Here is a 20,148-nt window from a genome sequence, read left to right as displayed (position 1 = left end):
AATGTGGCCGGGCACGGTGGCTCACACCTGTAATTCCAGCATTTTGAGAGGCCGAGGCGGGCAGATTATGAAGTCAGAAGTTTGAGACCAGCCTGGCCAATACGGTGAAACCCCGTCTCTAGTAAATACAAAAAGTAGCCGGGCATGGTGGTGAGCGCCTGTAATCCCAACTACTCGGGAGGCTGAGGCAGGAGAATTGCTTGAACCCAGAAGGCGGAGGTTGCAGTGAGCTGAGATAGCACCACTGCACTCTCCAGCCTGGGCGACAGAAGGAGACTCTGTCTCAAAACAACAACAACAACAACAACAAAAACGGCCAGGTACAGTGGCTCAAGCCTGTAATCCCAGCACTTTGGGAGGCTGAGACGGGCAGATCACGAGGTCAGGAGATCGAGACCATCCTGGTGAACATGGTGAAACCCCGTCTCTACCAAAAAAATACAAAAAACTAGCCAGGCGAGGTGGCGGACGCCTGTAGTCCCAGCTACTCGGGAGGCTGAGGCAGGAGAATGGCATAAACCCGGGAGGCGGAGCTTGCAGTGAGCTGAGATCTGGCCACTGCACTCCAGCCTGGGTGACAGAGCCAGACTCTGTCCCGAAAAAAAAAAAAAAAATTCAAATGTGTGAATCAGCTGGGACTGAGCACAGCACATATTAAGTGCTCAATAAACATTATCTATTGTTACTGCATATGCTATAATAGTGGCCAGTGGAAGGCAAAAGCAGGCAATGAGATTCAAAGAATGCTGACTAATGAGTCAACACTGAAGCAGAGGGAAGAAGTGGCCCTATTAAAGCCTATGTACTTTGCTCTGTCCTGTGCAATACTTTACCAATACCCTGCACTAAAACACAGAAGATACACTCCACTACAAACCTGGCAGATAAAACTAACGTGCTAGAAGACAGCACAGAGACTTGAAAACTCGTCAAAATTGGCATAACATCATTATTTCTCCAACAATAGTGCCTGAAAGACAACTTTCGATAATGTGATCAGGGAGGACCTCTCTAAGATGGTTCCTCAAATTGGGATCTGACCAAGGAAGCCAGGACAGGAAAGGCTGCTGCTGCAGCAGCACAGTGGAAAAGAGGAAGCAAGGAGGCCCAGGAGTTCAGGCCCAGGCAGAGAAGGTCCCCAGAGGGCCCCACAGGCCAGGTCAGAAGCCTGAATTGTATCCTAACAACAAATACATGGAGGCCTTAGGGCATCAAGTTTAGAACTGAAATCTAGAAGAATCCCTCTGGCTGATGCACAGAAAATGGATTTTGGAGGACAAGAGTGAAAACAGAGAGACAGGTAAGGAGACCCCTGCAGTAGCCGAGGCAAAGATGGTAGCATGGTAGCAATCGACGAGTACAGACAGAAACAGATCAGTTCAGGATATGTTTTGGAGGAAGAGTTAACAGGGCTTGATGATGGACAGGATATGGAAGCAAGGGAAAGATTACTTTAGCTGCCTCTTTACCACACTAGAAAGTATCCAGGCTAGGTGCATGGCTCATGCCTGTAATCCCAGCACTTTGGAAGGCTGAGGCAGGAGGATCACTTGAGCCCAGTAGCTTGAGACCAGCCTGGGCAACATAGTAAGACCCTGTCTCTACAAAAAAATGACAAAATTAATAAGCTATTGTCAGAGGTGTGTGAACCAGAGCCACTCCATCCTGAATAGGGGCTGAGTAAAATGAGGCTGAGACCTACTGGGCTACACTCCCAGACAGTTCAGGCGTTCTAAGTCACAGGGTGAGACAGGAGGTCAGTACAAGATACAAGTCATAAAGACCTTGCTGACAAAACAGGCTGCAGTAAAGAAGCCCGCTAAAACCACCAAAACCAAGACGACTGGTCTTGAACTCCTGATCTCAGGTGATCCACCTACCTCGGCCTCCCAGAGTGCTGAGATTACAGGCATGAGCCACCGCACCCAGCCACCAAGGCTTTCTTTTTCACATAAAGCATAAGAATGGATTTCCTCTCTCAGGCCAGGTGCTCTGGGTTGGGCTCTAACAATACCCCAGGATCAGAATTCAGCATCATCAATACAGTTTAGCTATACTGCCAGGGCAGGTGTCACCCTACCAGTAGAGAGAACTGAAGGCAGCATTTTTTACCATCCTCCATTCCTCTAGACTGCCAGGGCCTCCTCTCCTTCAAATGCCCAGAGGGACTCTGGGGTACTCTGACTTCAGACCTTCCTCCCCTATCTCCATCCAACTAAAAGCATTTAAATAGAAATCATCTGCGACCATTCAGAAATTACTCTAAAAGCTAGGCACAGCTTTAAATGTGAAACAAAGATACCAAAAAGAACAACTAACTCAGAGACCCATGTAATGATTCCATGATTTATGCACTACACGGGCATGGTAGGCAGAATAATGGCACCTCAAAGATGTCCACACCCTCAATCCCCCGGAATCTGTGAATATGTTACTTTACATGGCAAAAGAGACCTTCCAGATGTAATTAAATTAAGAACCTTGAAAAGGAGGTATTATCCTGGATTATTTAGATAGGCCCAGGGCAATCACAAAGGTCATTAAAAGGAGAAAAGATAGGCAGAAGAAGGGGTCAGAGTGATGTGAGATAGGGGCTTGGCCAACCATTGCTCCCTTTGAAGATGAAGGAAGGGGCCAGGAATCAAGGAATGTGGGCAGCTCTAGGAGCTGTAAAAGGCTTGGAAACGATGGCTGGGTGCAGTGGCTCATACCTGTAATCCCAGCACATCGGGAGGCCGAAGTGGGCAGATCACCTGAGGTTAGGAGTTCAAGACCAGCCTGGCCAACACGGTGAAATCCCATCTCTACTAAAAATACAAAAATTAGCCGGGCACGGTGGCAAGCCCCATGGCAGGCACCTGTAGTCCCAGCTACTCAGAAGGCTGACGTAGGAGAACTGCTTGAACCCAGAAGGTAGAAGTTGCAGTGAGCTGAGATTGTGCCACTGCACTCCAGTCTGGGCAACAGAGCAAGACTCCATCTCAAAATATATATATTTTTTTTAAAAATGAAAAAGGTTTGGAAATGAGTTCTCCGCTACGGTCTCTAGAAAGATATACAGCCCTGCCATCACCTTGATTTTAGTCCAGTGAAACATAGGTTGGGTTTGTATCTACAGAACTGTAAAATTATAAGTCTGTGGCAATTTATTTACAGTAGTAATAGGAAACTAATGTAATTGGTCACAGGTAATTAAACAAAACTCAAAGCATGTTGGACTGCCTATAAAGAAAAGTATCAAACTGAGTAATCAGATTACAGGCAAGAGGTGGGGCACAGTGGCTCACACCTGTAATCCCAGCACGTTGGGAGGTCGAAGCAGGCGGATCACATGAGGCCAGGAGTTCGAAACTATCCTGGCCAAAAAGGCAAAACTCCATCTCTACTAAAAATACAAAAATTAGCTGGGTGTGGTGGCCAGCGCCTACCCAGCTACTCGGGAGGCTGAGGCACAAGAATTGCTTGAACCCGGGAGCCAAAGATAACAGTGAGACGAGATTGTGCCACTGCACTCCAGGCTGGGCCACAGAGCAAGACTCTGTCTCAAAAAAAAAAAAAAAAAAATTACAGACAATACTTATTTCCTTCTTTATTCTTTTCTGTATTTCCCATAATTCTATAAAAAATATTGATAACTTTAAAATCAGAAAAAAATACAGCCAGGCATGGTGGCCGACGCCTGTAATCCCAGCAGTTTGGGAGGCTGAGGCGGGAGGGTTGCTTGAGCCCAGGAGGTCAAGACCAGGCTGTGCAACATGGCGAGACCCTGTCTCTACAAAAAATTTAACAATTAGCCAGGCGCGGTGGCATGCCCCTGTAGTCCTAGATGCTCAGGAGGCCAAGGAGGGAAGATTGCTAGAGGACTGCATGAGCCCAGGAAGTTGAGGCTGCAGTGAACTGTGATCACACTACCGCACTCCAGCTTGGGTGACAAAGCAAGACCCTATCTCCAAACAAAAAAAGAAAAAGAAAAGAAATACAGAATATACACAAGTTCAGGTGCTCCACTGATATGCTTACCTGAACTGCAGGCCTGAGGATCACTGACAACTCCCAAACATATGAAGAAGTGTAGGTATAGGGCCAGGAGAGGTTGCACAGATGCAACCAGTAAATGTCCACTTTCAGGCAGGGCATGTGTTATTCTATCCCTGCTTTACAGGTTAGGCAACTAGGTCCAGATAAGTTAAGTGCATCTGAGGCAATAGGCTCCTAACCAGAACTTCCTTCTTATTTTGTCTCTTCCTACTCCAATATTTCCACTTCTGGTTCATATACTTTCAATGGTTCCCCATTGCCCAATGAACCTTCAGTGCACACTCCCAGTCCCAAAACTTCTCTCATAAACCCAGGCCGCTATGTATCAACTCTCATTTCTCCCTGCCTGGCCTTTTTCATGGTTTTGACCCATCTGAAACATTTTGTCCAACCTGCTGTATCTCCCCTATAAAAATTCAACCTATCCTTCCAAGATCCATCTCAACTGTCTCAAGCCTCTCAAACATATTCCAGACCTCAGCAACTTGACATAATATCTCCCATCATACTTCATAATAGCTCACACATAACTCTGTACTTCTCAAGATAATTACCTTCCTGACATCTCAGAGTTACTTGTATACTTATCCTCTTACTGCAGAGAGGACTATGACCTCCTCATCACTCCACTGCACCCTGCACATTTCAGAACTTTAACAACTACTTAGTGCAACTAAAGCGGCCACGGTCACAGCATTTGATAAGGTGAGGAGGAAAGAAAAGAGGTAAGGGCTATTAGAAAGCAGGGTTTAACTACACTGTGATACTTGTCATATAGTCAGTACTAGGCACAGTGCTGGCATGCAGTTGACACTGAACAAGTTTCTGCTGCCTCACTGAATGAATGGAGGGATAGATAGAAGAACTCTCAAATGAAGTAATATATAATGTACAGTCACTCCCTCACGAGTGTTACAATCCAGCAGAAGTTACAAAACTAATAAAAATGACACAACTAGCAAATAACACAAGTCAGAAACTAAATGACAGAGGGCCCTGAAAGCCTGGTGCAAAATACTCTTGGAAATTGGGACTCTTATGAGAAAGACATTTGAAGACTTGAACCTGGGTCCTATAGAAATCGTCACACCCAGTTCTGGTGGGTACCATTCTCCAATAATGACAGCTAACACATATTGAGCATTTATTGTGTGTTCATCTATATTCTTATTTAATCCTCACATCAGCTCATTAGGTAGCTATTATTAATCATCCTCCTTTTACATATGATGAAATAGACACAGAGAGGTCAAAGTCCTAAGGCAAGATAAAGCATTAACCCTATAGTCTTTGAAAAAAATGAAAAGAAAAATAACATCAAATGGCTTTTCAGAATCAGAATTTTACAATAAACTAGCAAGTTGTTTTTAGGGTCTTAGGGGGACTAGGTCATTATAAAAAGTCATTAAGCTCAAAATCTGACCACGATGGCCAGGGTTTTTCCCATTTACAGAAAGAATCCAGACGGGTTCTACCCACCACTTTCAAAAGGTTGTTAAGCCAATGGACCACAGGGAGGCAACAGATATGACTGACTTAGACTCTGATAAGAACTATTGGCAATACTTTAACCCAAGGATATTAAAAGACAGATATCTCAAAGATGTGAATTTTGACTGCCAAGGTAAGGAAATGCTAAACCCAGGAGAAAATAAGATTCTTTGTAAGACTTGATGATTGGGCAGAAAATTGCAAATGAGAATCAACCATAACAGAGGGTATTTGTAAGGTATTTAGGTCAAAATAAAGCTACAATAATAGCATTATAAAAGTTGAATAATTAAATGATTTTTTTAAAAGAGTACTACTTGTTATTTAAAACCTCTGGGAACAGTCTTTCTGGAGAAAACAAAATTCCCTGAGAACGAAAGACTAAGATTCAAGTATTAATGGTATATTTTTCTGTTAAGACCATTTGTAATTGTGTTTCTCAAATGTACTGTCCCCTCAGACAAAAAATATTGAACATAAGTTGACATTTTCAAAGCGACTCAGAGCTATCATGATAAACAAAGGTGACTGTGACATGATACACATGGACCTACAAATGTAAACGGAACAGCCCCTGCTCCTACAAGCACCCTGGATCAGACTTTCATTAGAGATGCTCTTTTGAGCTGAGTGCGGTGGGAAGTGCCTGTAATCCCAGCTGCTTGGGAAGCTGAAGTGGGAGAACTGCTTGAGCCTAGGAGTCTGAGGCTGCAGTAAGCTATGATCGTGCCACTGCACTCCAGCTTGGGCAACAGAGCAGAATCCCGTCTCCAAAAATACAAAATAAAAAAGATGCTCTTTGGTCATCTTTGGACAGATTCATGGCCTTCTAACAAACAAATTCAGCAAGGTTACAGGATACAAGATTAAGATAGGAAAATCAGCCGGGCGCAGTGGCTCACGCCTGTAATCCCACCACTTTGGGAGGTCGAGGCGGTTGGATCACGAGGTCAGGAGATCAAGACCATCCTGGCTAAAACAGGGAAACCCTGTCTCTACTTAAAAAAATACAAAAAAATTAGCTGGGCATAGTGGTGGGCGCCTGTAGTTCCAGCTACTCGGGAGGCTGAGGCAGGAGAATGGTGTGAACCCAGGAGGCAAAGGTTGCAGTGAGCCGAGATAACACCACTGCACCCTAGCCTGGGCGATAGAATGAGTGAGATTCTGTCTCAAAACAAACAAAAAAATACGAAAATCAATTGTATTTCTACAAAGCAACAATGAGCAAATTAAGAAAACTATTCCATGGTTAATTTTATGTTATATGAACTTTATCTCAATTATTTAAAAAAAAGAAAGAAAGAAAAACACTAACACAGGAACAGAAAACCAAATACTACACATTCTCAATTATAAGTGGGAGCTGAGGCCGAGCGCGGTGGCTCACTCCTGTAATCCCAGCACTTTGGGAGGCTGAGGCAGGCGGATCACAAGGTCAGAAGTTCGAGACCAGCCCGGCCAACATGGTGAAACCGTCTCTACTAAAAAAATACAAAATTAGCCAGGCATGGTGGCGCGCACCTGTAGTCCCAGCTACTCGGGAAGCTGAGGCAGGAGAATGGCTTGAACCCAGGAGGCGGAGCTTGCAGTGAGCCGAGATCACGCCACTGTACCTCCAATCTCAGTGGCAGAGCGAGACTCTGTCTTATAAATAAATAAATAAATAAATAAATAAATAAATGGGAGCTGAATGATGAGAACACGTGAACACACAGTGGGGGGAACAACGCACGCTGGGGCCTGTGAGGTGGAGGAGGGAGAGTATCAGGAAGAATAGCTGTTAGGCACAGTGGCTCACGCCTGTAATCCCAGCACTTTGGGAGGCCAAGACGGGTGGATCACCTGAGGTCAGGAGATCGAGACCATCCTGGCTAACACGGTGAAACCCCATCTCTACCAAAAATAAAAAATAAAAAAATTAGTCAGGCGTGGTGGCAGGCGCCTGTAGTCCCAGCTACTCGGAAGGCTGAGGCAGGAGAATGGCGTGAACCCGGGAGGCGGAACTTGCAGTGAGTCGAGATCGCGCTACTGCACTCCAGCCTGGGTGACCGAGCAAGACTCCATCTCAAAAAAAAAAAAAACAAAAATTAGCCATGCGTGGTGGCATGTGTCTATAGACCCAGCTAATCAGGAGGCTGAGGCAGGAGAATTGCTAGAACCTGGGAGGCAGAGGTTGCAGTGAACTGAGATTGCCCCAATGCATTTCAGCCTAGGCAACAGTGCAGGCTCAAAAAAAAAAAAAAAAAGAGGGGGGTGGGGGGGCCAGGCGCGGTGGCTCACGCCTGTAATCCCAGCACTTTGGGAAGCTGTGGCAGGTGGATCATGAGGTCAGTAGTTCGAGACCAGCCTGACCAACATGATGAAACCCCGTCTCTACTAAAAATACAAAAAAATTAGCTGGGTGTAGTGTCACACACCTGTAATTCCAGCTACCCAGGAGGCTGAGGCAGGGGAATCACTTGAACAGAGGAGGCGGAGGTTGCAGTGAGCCAAGATCACGCCACTGCACTCCAGAATGGGCAACAGAGCAAGACTCCATCTCAAAGAAAAAAAAAAGTAATAGCTAATGGATGCTGGGCTTGATACATAAGTGATGAGATGATCTGTGCAGCAAACCACCATGGCACACATTTAACAAACCTGCACATCCTGAACATGAACCTAAAATAAAAGTTGAAGAAAAATGAATAAATAAAAATCTAAAAAGGAAAACAACTGTAATAATCCCAGCACTTTGGGAGGCTGAGGCAGGAGGATCGCTTGAGCCCAGGAGTTTGAGACCAGTCCGGGCAACATAGTGAGACTCTGTCTACAAAAAATTTTAGAAATTAGCCAGGAGGCTGGGTGCAGTGGTTCACGCCTGTAATCTCAACACTTTGGGAGGCTGAAGTGGGTGGATCGCTTGAGCCCACGAGTTCAAAGACCAGCCTGGGGTACATGATGAAACCCGAGACCAACCTGGAGTACATGGTGAAATCCAGTTTCTACAAAAACTAGCCAGGCCATGGTGGCTTGTGCCTGTAGTCCCAGCTACTTGAGAGGCTGAGGTGGGAGGACTGCTTAAGCCTGGGAGGTCCAGGCTATAGTAAGCTGTGATAATACCACTGCATACCACTGCTCTCCAGCTTGAGTGATAGTGAGACCCTGTTTCAAAAAAAAAAAAAGTAGAACAATTTCATTTAAAATAGCATCAAAAAAAAAAAGTAACTTATGAATAAAAACAAAAGAAGTGCAAAACTAAGAAACATTGCTGAAAGTAAAGAAAACCTAAATAAATGGAAAGGCATCCCACGTTCATAGATCAAAACAGTTACCATTGTTTAGATGGCAATATAGGCCGAGCACAGTGGCTCACACCTATAATCCCAGCACTTTGGGTGGCCAAGGTGGGTGGATCACCTGAGGTCAAGAGTTCAAGACCAGCCTGGCCAACAAGGCAAAACCCTGTCTCTACTAAAAATACAAAAATTAGCCGGGCATGGTTGTGCACACCTGTAGTCCCAGCTACCTGGGAGGCAGAGGCAGGAGAAATGCTTGAACCCGGGAGGCGGAGGTTGCAGTGAGCTGAGATTGTGCCACTGCATTCCAGCCTGGGTGACTGAGAGAGACTCCATCTTAAAAAAAAAAAAAAGGACAATACAGCAATACAGTCCAAACTGACCTACAGATTCAACACCATCCCTACCAAAACCCTAGGTGAGTTATTTGCAGAAACTAACAAGCTAACCCTAAAATTCCCATGGTAATTCCAGGGACCCAGAATAGCAAAAACAATCTTGAAAAGGAAGAACAAAGGTGAAAGACTCATTCTTCCCAATTTCAAAACTTGCTACAAAGGTAAAGTAATCAAAACAGTACACGAGCCAGCATCAGGAAAGACATATAGACCAAATAAACCCTCACACTTACAGTCAACTGATTTCTGACAAGGATTCCAGGACCCCTCAATGGAAAAAAGAATAGTCTTTCCAAGAAATCGTGCTGAGACAAGTGGATATTCACATGCAAAAGAAAGTGGACTCCCATCTCATATCAAATAAAAACTTAACTCAAAATGGATCAAAAACTCAAATGTAAGAGCTAAACTACAAAACTGCTAACAAAAAACACAGGTGTAAGTCTTTGTGATCTTGGAATTAGACAATGGTTTCTTAGATACAACACCAAAAGCACAAGGGACAAAAGAAAAAAAAATGACAAAATGGACATCACGGAAATTTAAAACTTTTGTGCTTCAAAGAACACCATGAAGAAAGTGAAAAAGCCCACAGAATGGGAGAAAATATTTGCAAATCATATATCTTATTAAGACACTTGTATCTAAAATACATAAAGAACTATTACAACTTAATAAAAAAACAAATACTACAATTTAAAAATGGACAAAGGATCTGAATAGATACATCTCCAAAGGAGATCTACAAATACCCAAAAAGAGTGGCTGTTCTAGGATAGAATAGGCTGGCTCAACATCATTAACCATCAGGCAAATACATATCCACAACAGAATAATAAGATCCCACTTCACATCCACTAGGATGGCTATAATTGGAAAGACAGACAAACCAGAGTGTTGGTGACAATGTACAGAAAACAAGCTTTCTGTGCACTGTTGGTGGGAATGTAAATGATGTAGTAACTTTGGAAAACAGTCCGGACTTCCTCCAAAGGTTCAACCTAGAGTTACTGTGTGGTCCAGCAATTCCATATCTAGTTAAAGACCCAAGACAAATGAAAATACGTCTACAGAAACACTTGTACATGAATTTCCATAGCAGCATTATTTATAATAGTCAAAATGTAGAAACAATCCAAACATCCACCTACTAATGAATGGATAAAATGTGGTATATGCATATAAACATTATTCAGTAATAAAAATAAAGTAATGAGATGCTACAACATGGATGAACCTTGAAAATATGCCAAGTAAAAGAAACCAGTCACAAAGAACCACATCTTATATAATTCTATTTCTATAAAATGTTCAGAATAAATCCACAGAGACAGAAAGTAAACTAGTGGTTGCCTACGGATGGGGTGTAGGGCCGGAGGGTAACAGCAAGATTTCTTTTGAGGGCAAAGAAAATGACCTAAAAATGATCATGGTGATGGATGGACAACTCTGTGAATACACTAAAAATGATGAATTGTACATTTTAAATGGGTAAGTTTTATGGTATGTGAATTATATCTCAAGAAAGCACTATGAAACACCTAGCCTCAGAAGGATCAAACTAAACGACAGCAACTACCTACCAGAACAAAGCCCAACATTTCCTAAAGGAAGACAACAAAAATCTAAACGCTCAGGCTAGGTTCAGTGGCTTGCCTGTTAACACCAGCACTTTGGGAGGCCGAGGTGGGTGAATCACTTGAGGCCAGGAGTTCAAGACTAGCCTGGAACCCCGTCTCTACTAAAATACAAAAAATTAGCTGACTGTGGTGGTACACGCTGAAGGAGTCCCAATAGGTCCCTGGGACTATAAATACTCATTAAAATTTTTTTAAATTTTGGCTGGGTACAGTGACTCATGCCTATAATCTCAGCACTTTGAGAGGCTGAGGTGAGTGGATCACTTGAGCCCACGGTTTCAGATAAGCCTGGGCTCTTAAGATAGTAAGACCCCATCTCTAAAAAAATTTATTTTTTTTACTTAGCCAGGTATGATGTGCACACCTGTAGTCCCAACTACTTGGGAGGCTGAGGCAGTAGGATCCCTCAAACCCAGGATTTCAAGGTGGTAGTAACTTACGATTATGTCACTGCACTCCAGCCTGAGTGAAAAAGCAAAACTATATCCAAAAAAATGTAATTTTAATTTTTAAAAATGTCTAGGCCAGGCACAGTGGCTCATGCCTATAATCCCAGTACTTTGCGAGGCCGAAGTGGACAGTTTGAGTTCCGGAATTTGAGACCAGCTTGAGCAACACAGTGAGACCCTACCTCTATTTTTTTTAATGTCTATTTATCCACTCCTCTAATGACAGTGCCTAGCACAGTGCCTGCAACACAGCAAACCCCCAAAGATTTATCATATGAATGGATGGTGCCATCTGTAGCTTTTATAATAGCATAGCTTTGGTTATCTTTTTTTTGAATTGGAGTCTCGCTCTGTTGCCCAGGCTGGAGTGCAGTGGCGCAATCTCGGCTCACTGCACCACCTCCCGGCTTCAAGCAATTCTCCTGCCTTAGCCTCCCAAGTAGCTGGGATTACAGGCCCATACCACCATGCCCTTCTAATTTTTGTATTTTTAGTAGAGACAGGGTTGCGCCATGTTGGCCAGGCTGGTCTCAAACTCCTGACCTCAGGTGATCTGCCTGCCTCGGCTTCCGAAAGTGCTGAGATTACAGGCATGAGCCACTGTGCCTGGCTGGCCGCCTTGGCTATCCTGAATCCAGGCTCCCAGACCAGCTTGAAACACAGAAAAACATTCAGGAAAAGAGAATGGCTTCTGCAGCAGAGACAGAGCCTCTCAGGACTCAATAAACAAACGCAAGTGAGACCTGAGAATTTCTGCCTCAACCTTGTATTTGTCAGTTTACCACACAAATGAAAGTAGTGTTCTGGCCGACTTGGCAATGTTCATGAAAGGCCAAGTATTTCTCCAGTATGCCAACATATACAACAGAAGCAAATACAAAAATAGAAATATAAATAAGCAATCAGGAAGATAAAATGCATAAATTTCAGCAACAGACGTCAATGATGGAAATAGTTGCTGGTGAGAAAGATTAGAGGCAACCACATCTCCAATGAGTGCAAACTGCAAACACAGACAGCAGAAAAGAGAATCTGCAGTAAGGAGTAAGAAATAGAACATTTCTGCCCCCTGGGGAGGCAAACAGCTGGTGACGCAGGAGGGCACTGAGGGAAGGCTACGTGAAGACAGAGGGAGAACGGGACCTCAGAAGAAATCAACATTGCTGACACCTTCATCTTGAACTTCTAGCTTCCAGAATGAGGAGGAAATACATCTGTGTTGTTTAAGCCAGTCTGTGGTACTCTGTTATGGCAGTTGAGCAAACTAACAGTTAATATGGTATGGTTACAGGTAAAGATTTTTTCTTCTTCCAATTTCTTCTTAAAATATTTTAGAGTTGACCTAATAATAATGATTCTGGCAACATGTATACCCTCCGCTGACCCTCATTCTCTCTCTCCTCTCACTCTACAGATGGCTGTTCTTAACATAGCCTCACAAAGGAAAGGGAAAGAGGATGGGAAATTCTCAGCTTCCTGATGCTGAAAAAATGCCAACACTGTGATTTTTACTCCATGGCAGACCACTCTAAAGTACACACTGAATAACCGTGAACTCCAGAAAGCCCACTACCCTAAGCACCAAGCCACATATTCTTCCAACTACAGATCAGAATTAACTCATCTTATGGAGCACATATGTCCACCAAGAAGGGTTCAGCCTGTCCCTAAAGCCACAGTGCCATTTAAACATCAGATCAGGCTGGGTGCAGCAGCTCACGCCTATAATCCCAGCACTTTGGGCAGCCAAGGCAAGAGAATCACTTGAGTCCAGAAATTTGAGACCAGCCTGGGCAAAATGGTGAGACCCCATCTCTATTTTCTTTCAAAAATCAGATCAATAGTTAGCTACGATGCCTCAGGATTCTGGCATTCTAACTGAAGAAAACAAAGAGAACATTTTAGGACATGGAAAAAGGGCTCTGATCAAAGCCTCCTAAGGGTGGGGAGAGGAACAAAAGCTCTGCCCATGACTCTTGGTATCCCAGGATCGAGGGTCCACTGGTTTAACACAGGCCTACAAAGGAGAGACAGAAAACAGGCCACTGAACTTCCCTGATGCAAAGGAAGATAAGCCAGGCAGAGCCAGGAGGAAGCTTGGTAGGGGTGGCTCAGCAACATTCTGAAGACAGGTGAGAACCAGGAAGGCAGAACGAGACTAGCGGGCAGATAGAAATCAGGAAGGAGGAGTCTGGAAGCCAACTGTATATGGAGATCCCAATGTTGAAAAGCCTCACTTTCTTTCTTGTCTATTTTTTTCTTCTTATCTTTCTCCCAGAGGGAGAGGGGCTGAGCACTGGGTAGGACTTGGTTCAACGGGCTTCACAGAGAGAGTGTCCTCTGAGATGGGTTCCAATCCTGGGGGTGGGACCCCAGTCTAAAGCATAGCCTAGCAGGAAAAGCTCAAAGCTCAGACATGGATTAGAACAGATGCTCAAGGGTCCTGGCTTTGGCTATGGGAACATGGCAGGAGTCTAGTCATCAGACCTGAAATATGAGAGTAGATGGGATCTTGGTCAGGTTGGGGTAGCTCATGCCTATAATCCCAGCACTTTGGGAGGCAAAGGCAGGAGGATCCCTTAAGCCCTGGAGTTTGAGACCAGCTTGGGCAAGATGGTGAGACCCCCATCTCTATTTAAAAAAAAAAAAAAAGTAGATAGGATTTCATTGGTTTATTAAAGGAAAGAGGAAAAAAAAGAGTAGATGGCAGACTTGTAGCAAGGTTGACTTGCTGCTTTTCACCTGAGCAACCAAATTAACACTGCTTCTGATTTAACTGGTCTAGTCGAAAGTAATTTTTTTTTTTTTTTTTTTTTTTTTTTTGAGATGGAGTCTCCCTTTGTCACCCAAGCCAGAACGCAGTGGTGAGATCTCAGCTCACTGCAACCTCCACCTCCTGGGTTCAAGCAATTCCCTGGCCTCAGCCTCCCAAGTAGTTGGGATTACAGATGCCCGCCACCATGCCCGGCTAATTTTTGTATTTTTAGTAGAGACGGGGTTTCATCATGTTGGCCAGGCTGGTCTCGAATTCCTGACCTCAAGCGATCAGACTGCCTTAGCCTCCCAAAGTGCTGGGATTACGGGCGTGAGTCACTGCGCCCAGCATAAGGTAATTTTTTTTTAAAGTAAAGTCCACAGAGCAGTAATAGGCTTGGTTTCACAGACTGGGATTAGAGTAAGCGACTAGAGTAAGTAAACACAACTGTGGCATGTAGAGAGACAAAGGTAGGGAAGGTTATGTCATTAATGTACCTCAAGTGTCACTAAAACCATGTCAGGGCTGCCTGAGTTACCAATGTCTGAGCTGAGATGTAAGGTCTGGTTCTGCAAACTTAGCCTTCCCCAGGTCAACTTCATCTAGATCAAGCCCCACACAGTCCTCCAATCTCTCAGGAAGAAAGAAAAGAAAAAAAAAATAGAAGCAAAGAGAAGGGGAAGAGGGAAGAGAGAAGGGAGGGGATTGGGTTTTAACACACATCTCCCCCCGTTAAGTCTCCATCTTTATTATTTCAGGTGCGTCCTCTAAAATTCCTTTACTCTTAAGAACAACAAACTTTTCCTTGGGAATGCTAAAGGCTTTTTGTGAATTGCTTTAAAATAGAGGAATGTAGTAAGACACATATTATAGGACTATATATTAACAATGATCCCTAGCATAATCAAGTTGTAAGATCTTAGATGAGGATAAGAGGAATTCACATATACTTAATGGGTTCAGCCACTGACAGAAGCCTCCTCTATGAAATAAGTTGCTTCAGGGGTCCCCTAGACTGCCCACATGTATATAGCTGTATTCATGGCTACATTTTTCACAGTGAATGGATATCAGCAATGGGAAAAGACCTCAAGTGTCACTAAAAGCACGTCACGGCTGCCTGTAGAAACCCATGCACAGGCTTCCTTCTGTTCTCTCCCTCCTCTGAGGATATACATCAAGCTTGCTCCTTGCTACAGTAGCAAAAAATTCAATACATGCCTGCAAAGTTTGTGCCCAGTAAAGTCCATTAGAGAATCAGCACCCTAAGTTTTTAATTTAGGCACAAGCCTAGCAATCAGATTCCCAGAAGGAAATCAGGTACAACAAAAAAGTGATTGGTAAATGCTGCCAATGAGACTGAAGTACTTCCTAAAGTAAGAGGCATTAGGGAGCTGCCAACCTGCGGCTATGGATGTGTTGCTTGCAAAATATAATTTATTTTTTTTTTGAGATGGAGTTTCGCTCTTGTCGCCCAGGCTGGAGTGCAATGGCGCAATCCTGGCTCACTGCAACCTCCGCCTCTCAGGTTCAAGCGATTCTCCTGCCTCAGCCTCCCAAGCAGCTGGGATTACAGGCATGCACCACCAAGCCCAGCTAATTTTGTAGTTTTAGTAGAGACAGGGTTTCACCATGTTGGCCAGGCTGGTCTCGAACTCCAGCCTCAAGTGATCTGCCTGTCTCGGCCTCCCAAAGTGCTGGGATTACAGGCATGAGCCACCACGCCCGACCATAAAATATAATCTTGACAACTGAAGCAGTTACTACTACAAAGCTAAGAATGTTGCAATTACACAACGTTCTCATGACTGGTGAACATGGCTGAAGAAGGCAAATTGAGCTCAAGGTGCTGTTTTCTAAGTTACTGAATGGAAAGTGTGCTACCACTGCTGGAGCTGCAGGACCAGCTTCTCAAAGATCATGCAATTTCCTGCATTCTCTTCTCCCAGAATCCAGCAATCAGACATAAGATATACTTGTTGGCTCTCCTGCTAAGAAGCCAACTAGCTAGCATGAGTTTGATTTAGTAAAACAGCACTATGCTCCATTAGTCAGACTATCTAATAACAGTGATCATACATTAGATACCCACATGCCTTTCTGTTGATCTTCACAATGCTTCTACGAAGTACTACCTTGTATTGACAGAGATAGCAAAGTATCAGAGAAGGGAACTGACCTGTCTAGAGTCACACTAGTGCAAAAAAGTGATACAGGATTTAAATTCAGAGGTCCTATTTTCCAAACTCATGTCCTTTCCATTGCATTGCACTCCCTCTTTAGCTAGAAGTCAGGTTAGCACCAATTTGCCAAGACCTCCTCACGCTGAAGGTGCGTGATAAAATCAAATATGAGAACCGACAAGGCCAAGGACCAGGTCACTCTGCCAAAAGTGCCTAAAATAGCCTTTCAGCTTCACCCATCAGCAGAGAGCCACAAAACCACTCCCAACTGCAGAAGGCTGGTTTCCGGGCACCACTGTCTTATCTTGTCGGAAAACATCTTGCTTTCCATCTGCCAAAAAGTTGAGTGGGAAAATAATTCCATCCTTTTGGGGCTAAACATTGTGCTGAGTCTCATCACACACTGATGGGCAAACAAAGTTGACATTTACTGCTCACCCACTCTGTGCCCAGCCCCGTGAAGATGCTTTATGCTAGAACTCATTTAATTCTCAAGAACAACCTCCAACCTCATCTTACAGGTAACGATACAGAAGCTGTAAAAGTTGAAGTAATTTACCCAAGAAGACACGGTAAGTGCCAGCGCAGAAAACAAATTTAGGTTTAACTCTAAAACCTGTCTCCTTCCAGATCTCAAGGCACACCACTGAGTTGCCTTTCACCTTTCTCTCAAGATGAGGATTGCTCCTGTGCGACTTCACCTTTCTCTTCTGAAGCAATCGCGAGTTCACTTCTCTGCCCACTGACAGTTCACTCTCCCTTTCCTGCCACTGTCCCTTCTGCAAACGCACAATCTTTTGCCCAATCTAACGCCCCCAGCCTCGTAGAACAACACTGCGCAGTTGGTTTACAGTGAGAAAGCACTTTCAACACAGTGTTTCGTCTTCTAGCCACCGCAGTCCGGTGAAGCCGGCAAAGCAGATAAAAGCATCCCCATTTCACGAGAAAGGCATCTTCCCAAGGTCGCGGAATAAAAAGCAGCTGAAATCGGAAGCAAAGCCCCAGGTCTTGACCCCTGGTCCTCGGCTCATCCCACTGCTCCTCACTGACACCCGCGATCCAGTCTCCACCCCTGCGATGTCACAAGATGCTCCCTAGGCCAGCAGCTCACGTCCCCCCACCCCCATCCCACGACCTCCCACCTGCAGCGGCCCTGCAGGCCCCTCTCTCTTCACCAGCCCCTCCCTCTGGGGCCTCCTTCCTCAGCTAGATCCCTCCGCTCAGACGCCCCCTCCCGCACAGGCTGCCTGCGAGCCCAGCCTCGGCCTCCCACCGACCCTCGTCCCGCCTCCACGCTTCGCCACCCCAGCCCCTCCTCCTGTCAGCCCGCGGCCGAGCCCGCCGACATTACCTTCTCCAAGGATGCTGGTCTCTGCACCGCCAGGGAGCGGGCCAGTGACAGGACCGTGTTGAAATAGAAACCCCGCGAGGCGCAGGAGCCGGAGCCGGAGCCGCCGCCGCCGCCGCCGCCGCCGCCGGCGCCTCCGCCTCCGCGGGCCGGGGCCGCCGCCATCACCTCACGCGCCGCGGCGCTCCCCGCCGGCTCCCCGTTCCCGGCCAGCAAGCGCCCGACCTCAGGGCGCAGGCGTAGGCGCATCCGGCTTTCCCGCCACGTGACCTCTTAGTTACCGACCCTAGATAGGGCGTGGCTGCGGGGCGGGCCCACCGCTGCAGGGGAGAGAGGGAATGGACAGTAGGCTGTAGTTGCGCGAGCCGGACGTGGGCCCCCCCCAGCCGACCTGCGCGATGGTCGGCTCCGAGGGCGGGGCCACGTGCGCGCGACGCGCGGAAGGAGTTCGCGCGACGATCGCGGGGTCGGAGGGCGGGGCGAGGCCCTGGACGGCGGCGGAGGTGGTGCTCCTCCGTTTCTTTCTCAGACCGAGAGCCGCTCCGGCATCATGTCAGCTTACCCTAAAAGCTACAATCCGTTCGACGACGACGGGGAGGACGAAGGCGCCCGGCCGGCCCCTTGGAGGGACGCCCGGGACCTCCCCAACGAGCCCGACGCGCCAGCGGACAGGCAGCAGTACTTGCGGCAGGAGGTGCTCCGCAGGGCTGAGGCCACGGCCGCCAGCACCAGCAGGTCCCTGGCCCTCATGTACGAGTCCGAGAAGGTTGGGGTCGCCTCTTCCGAGGTGAGCCTGGGGCAGGGCTGGTGTGGACCCGCCGGTCTCTGCGTTATCAAACGGAGACGAGAAATGTTTTGCTCACAATCTTGAGAATTCTCAAGTTGCCTAGCATAGATTCTTGCACCTTAGTGACTCGGTGGTGGTAACAATCTGTTAACTATGTGAAGGTGCATCTGGGGTACTTGAAGACAGCAGTTTACCCCAGAAATCTTCCTTAGCTGTTAGTCTAGTTAGTTGATTTTTTTTCTTACGCCTAGCTCACGGGGAAACGCCAGATTATTTTCTGTGCAGGTGAGTAAAAATTCCGAACAGCAGGTCCTGGGTTAGGGAAATGGAGAGTCTGTTTTTTCGACATGATTTCCTGTGCAAAAGTCTGGCACGGGGTTTCGGCCATTCTTTCCGGAGTGAGCCAGAAGGAGAGGACTATGTGCCTGCAAGTATCAGGTGGTACCCTGAAGCGTCAGGGCAAGTGGTCCACCAGTTCTTTCCGCGTCATCAAGCACATCTCCACCTAACCAATAGAGATATTGAAGTCCTGTCCGCCTAGACAGCTGCCGAGTTGACCAAAGTCTGAGTTTGGTTGAGTCCAGGGCCTTACCTTTACTTCCCAAATCCTAGACACACAGTGTGTGGGTTAAGAGTCTATTGCTCCAACTCACCTTCATCACTTCTTCTCATCTTTAGATTTCACAGAGTAGTACCTTCAATAACAATTATTCTGGCCAAGCGCGGTGACTCACGCCTGTAATTTACCCAGCACTTTGGGAGGCCGAGGCAGTCGGATCACCTGGGCTCAGGAGTTCGAGACCCGCCTGGGCAACGTAGCGAAACCCTGTCTTCACTAAAATTAAAAAAAATTAGCTGGGTGTGGCAGCGCACCTGTAGTCGCAGCTACTCAGAAGGCTGAGGTAGGAGAATCGCTTGTACCCGGGAGGCGGAGATTGCAATGAGCTGAGATGTGCTGCTGCACTCCAGCCTCGGCAACAGACCGAGATTCTGGAGGGTCGTCTTTTTTTTTTTTTGAGATGGAATCTCGCACTGTCACTCATGCTGGAGTGCAGTGGCACAATCTCGGTTCACTGCAACTTCTGCCTCCCGGTTTCAAACGATTCTGCCTCAGCCTCCTGAGTAGCTGGGACTACAGGCACGCACCGCCACACCTGGCTAATTTTTTTTTTGTATTTTTAGTGGAGACAGGGTTTTGCCATATTGGCCAGACTGGTCTCGAATTCCTGACCTCAGGCGGTCCGCCCGCCTTGGCCTCACAAAGTGCTGGGATTACGGGCATGAGCAACCGTGCCTGGTCGAGAATTATTCTTTATTGTACACCACATTCTCTCTTCAGCCTACTAATGAAACAGTTTTGTCTGGACAGAGTTAAAAAAAAAAAGGTTTAAAAAAATGTAATAAGCTGGGTGCGGTTGCACTTCTGCAGTCCCAACAATTTGTGAGGCCGAGGTAGGCAGATCACTTGAGCACAGGAGTTCGAGACCAGCAAGCAAAACTCCCTCTCTACAAAATTTTAAAAATTAGCCATGCATGGCGGCATGCGCATGTGAGTGCAGCTACTCAGGAGGCCGAGGCAGGAGGATCGCTTGAACCCAGTATGTCAAGGCTGCAGTGACCCATGTTCATACCACTGCACTCCAGCTTGGGCGACAGAGCCACACCCTGTCATTTCCCCTTGCTATTTTCTTGGGTTACTTTCCTTCCCCACCTCTCTCTGTTCATGTGTCTCTCATTGATCCACCTCCCTGTGTTTTTGTTTTTGTTTTTTTTTGAGACAG

General features: G+C 46.1%; 2 protein-coding genes across 7 annotated transcripts in view; one reads left to right on the top strand and one right to left on the bottom strand.

The window, feature by feature from the left end:
- Nucleotides 1–17,826, bottom strand: part of PI4KA (phosphatidylinositol 4-kinase alpha) — a 148,658-nt gene extending 130,832 nt beyond the window's left edge. For 4 of the 6 annotated variants that reach the window (XR_004052830.1, XR_004052829.1, XR_004052831.1 and 1 more), the window contains exon 1: nucleotides 17,584–17,745. Coding sequence is in view for 2 of the 6 variants with exons in the window: in XM_030915598.1 (XP_030771458.1) it covers nucleotides 17,584–17,745 (162 nt within the window). In the remaining 4 variants the exon portion in view is untranslated. Of the gene's footprint in view, nucleotides 1–17,583 lie in introns of all 6 variants that reach the window. The other 2 variants (XR_004052828.1, XM_010381790.2) reach the window with 2 other exon arrangements.
- A 181-nt stretch (nucleotides 17,827–18,007) lies between these two features.
- SNAP29 (synaptosome associated protein 29) overlaps nucleotides 18,008–20,148 on the top strand; it is a 30,612-nt gene continuing 28,471 nt past the window's right edge. Inside the window, exon 1 of the mRNA XM_010381791.2 lies at nucleotides 18,008–18,367. Within this exon, the coding sequence (XP_010380093.1) occupies nucleotides 18,131–18,367 (237 nt within the window). The 5' untranslated portion in view covers nucleotides 18,008–18,130. The remainder of the gene's footprint in view (nucleotides 18,368–20,148) is intronic.

Source organism: Rhinopithecus roxellana, chromosome 13 (assembly GCF_007565055.1).
Source record: "Rhinopithecus roxellana isolate Shanxi Qingling chromosome 13, ASM756505v1, whole genome shotgun sequence".
In the NCBI taxonomy this organism is placed as follows: domain Eukaryota; kingdom Metazoa; phylum Chordata; class Mammalia; order Primates; family Cercopithecidae; genus Rhinopithecus; species Rhinopithecus roxellana.
Note: the sequence above shows the minus strand (reverse complement) of the source record. Positions and strands in the feature narration are given on the sequence as shown.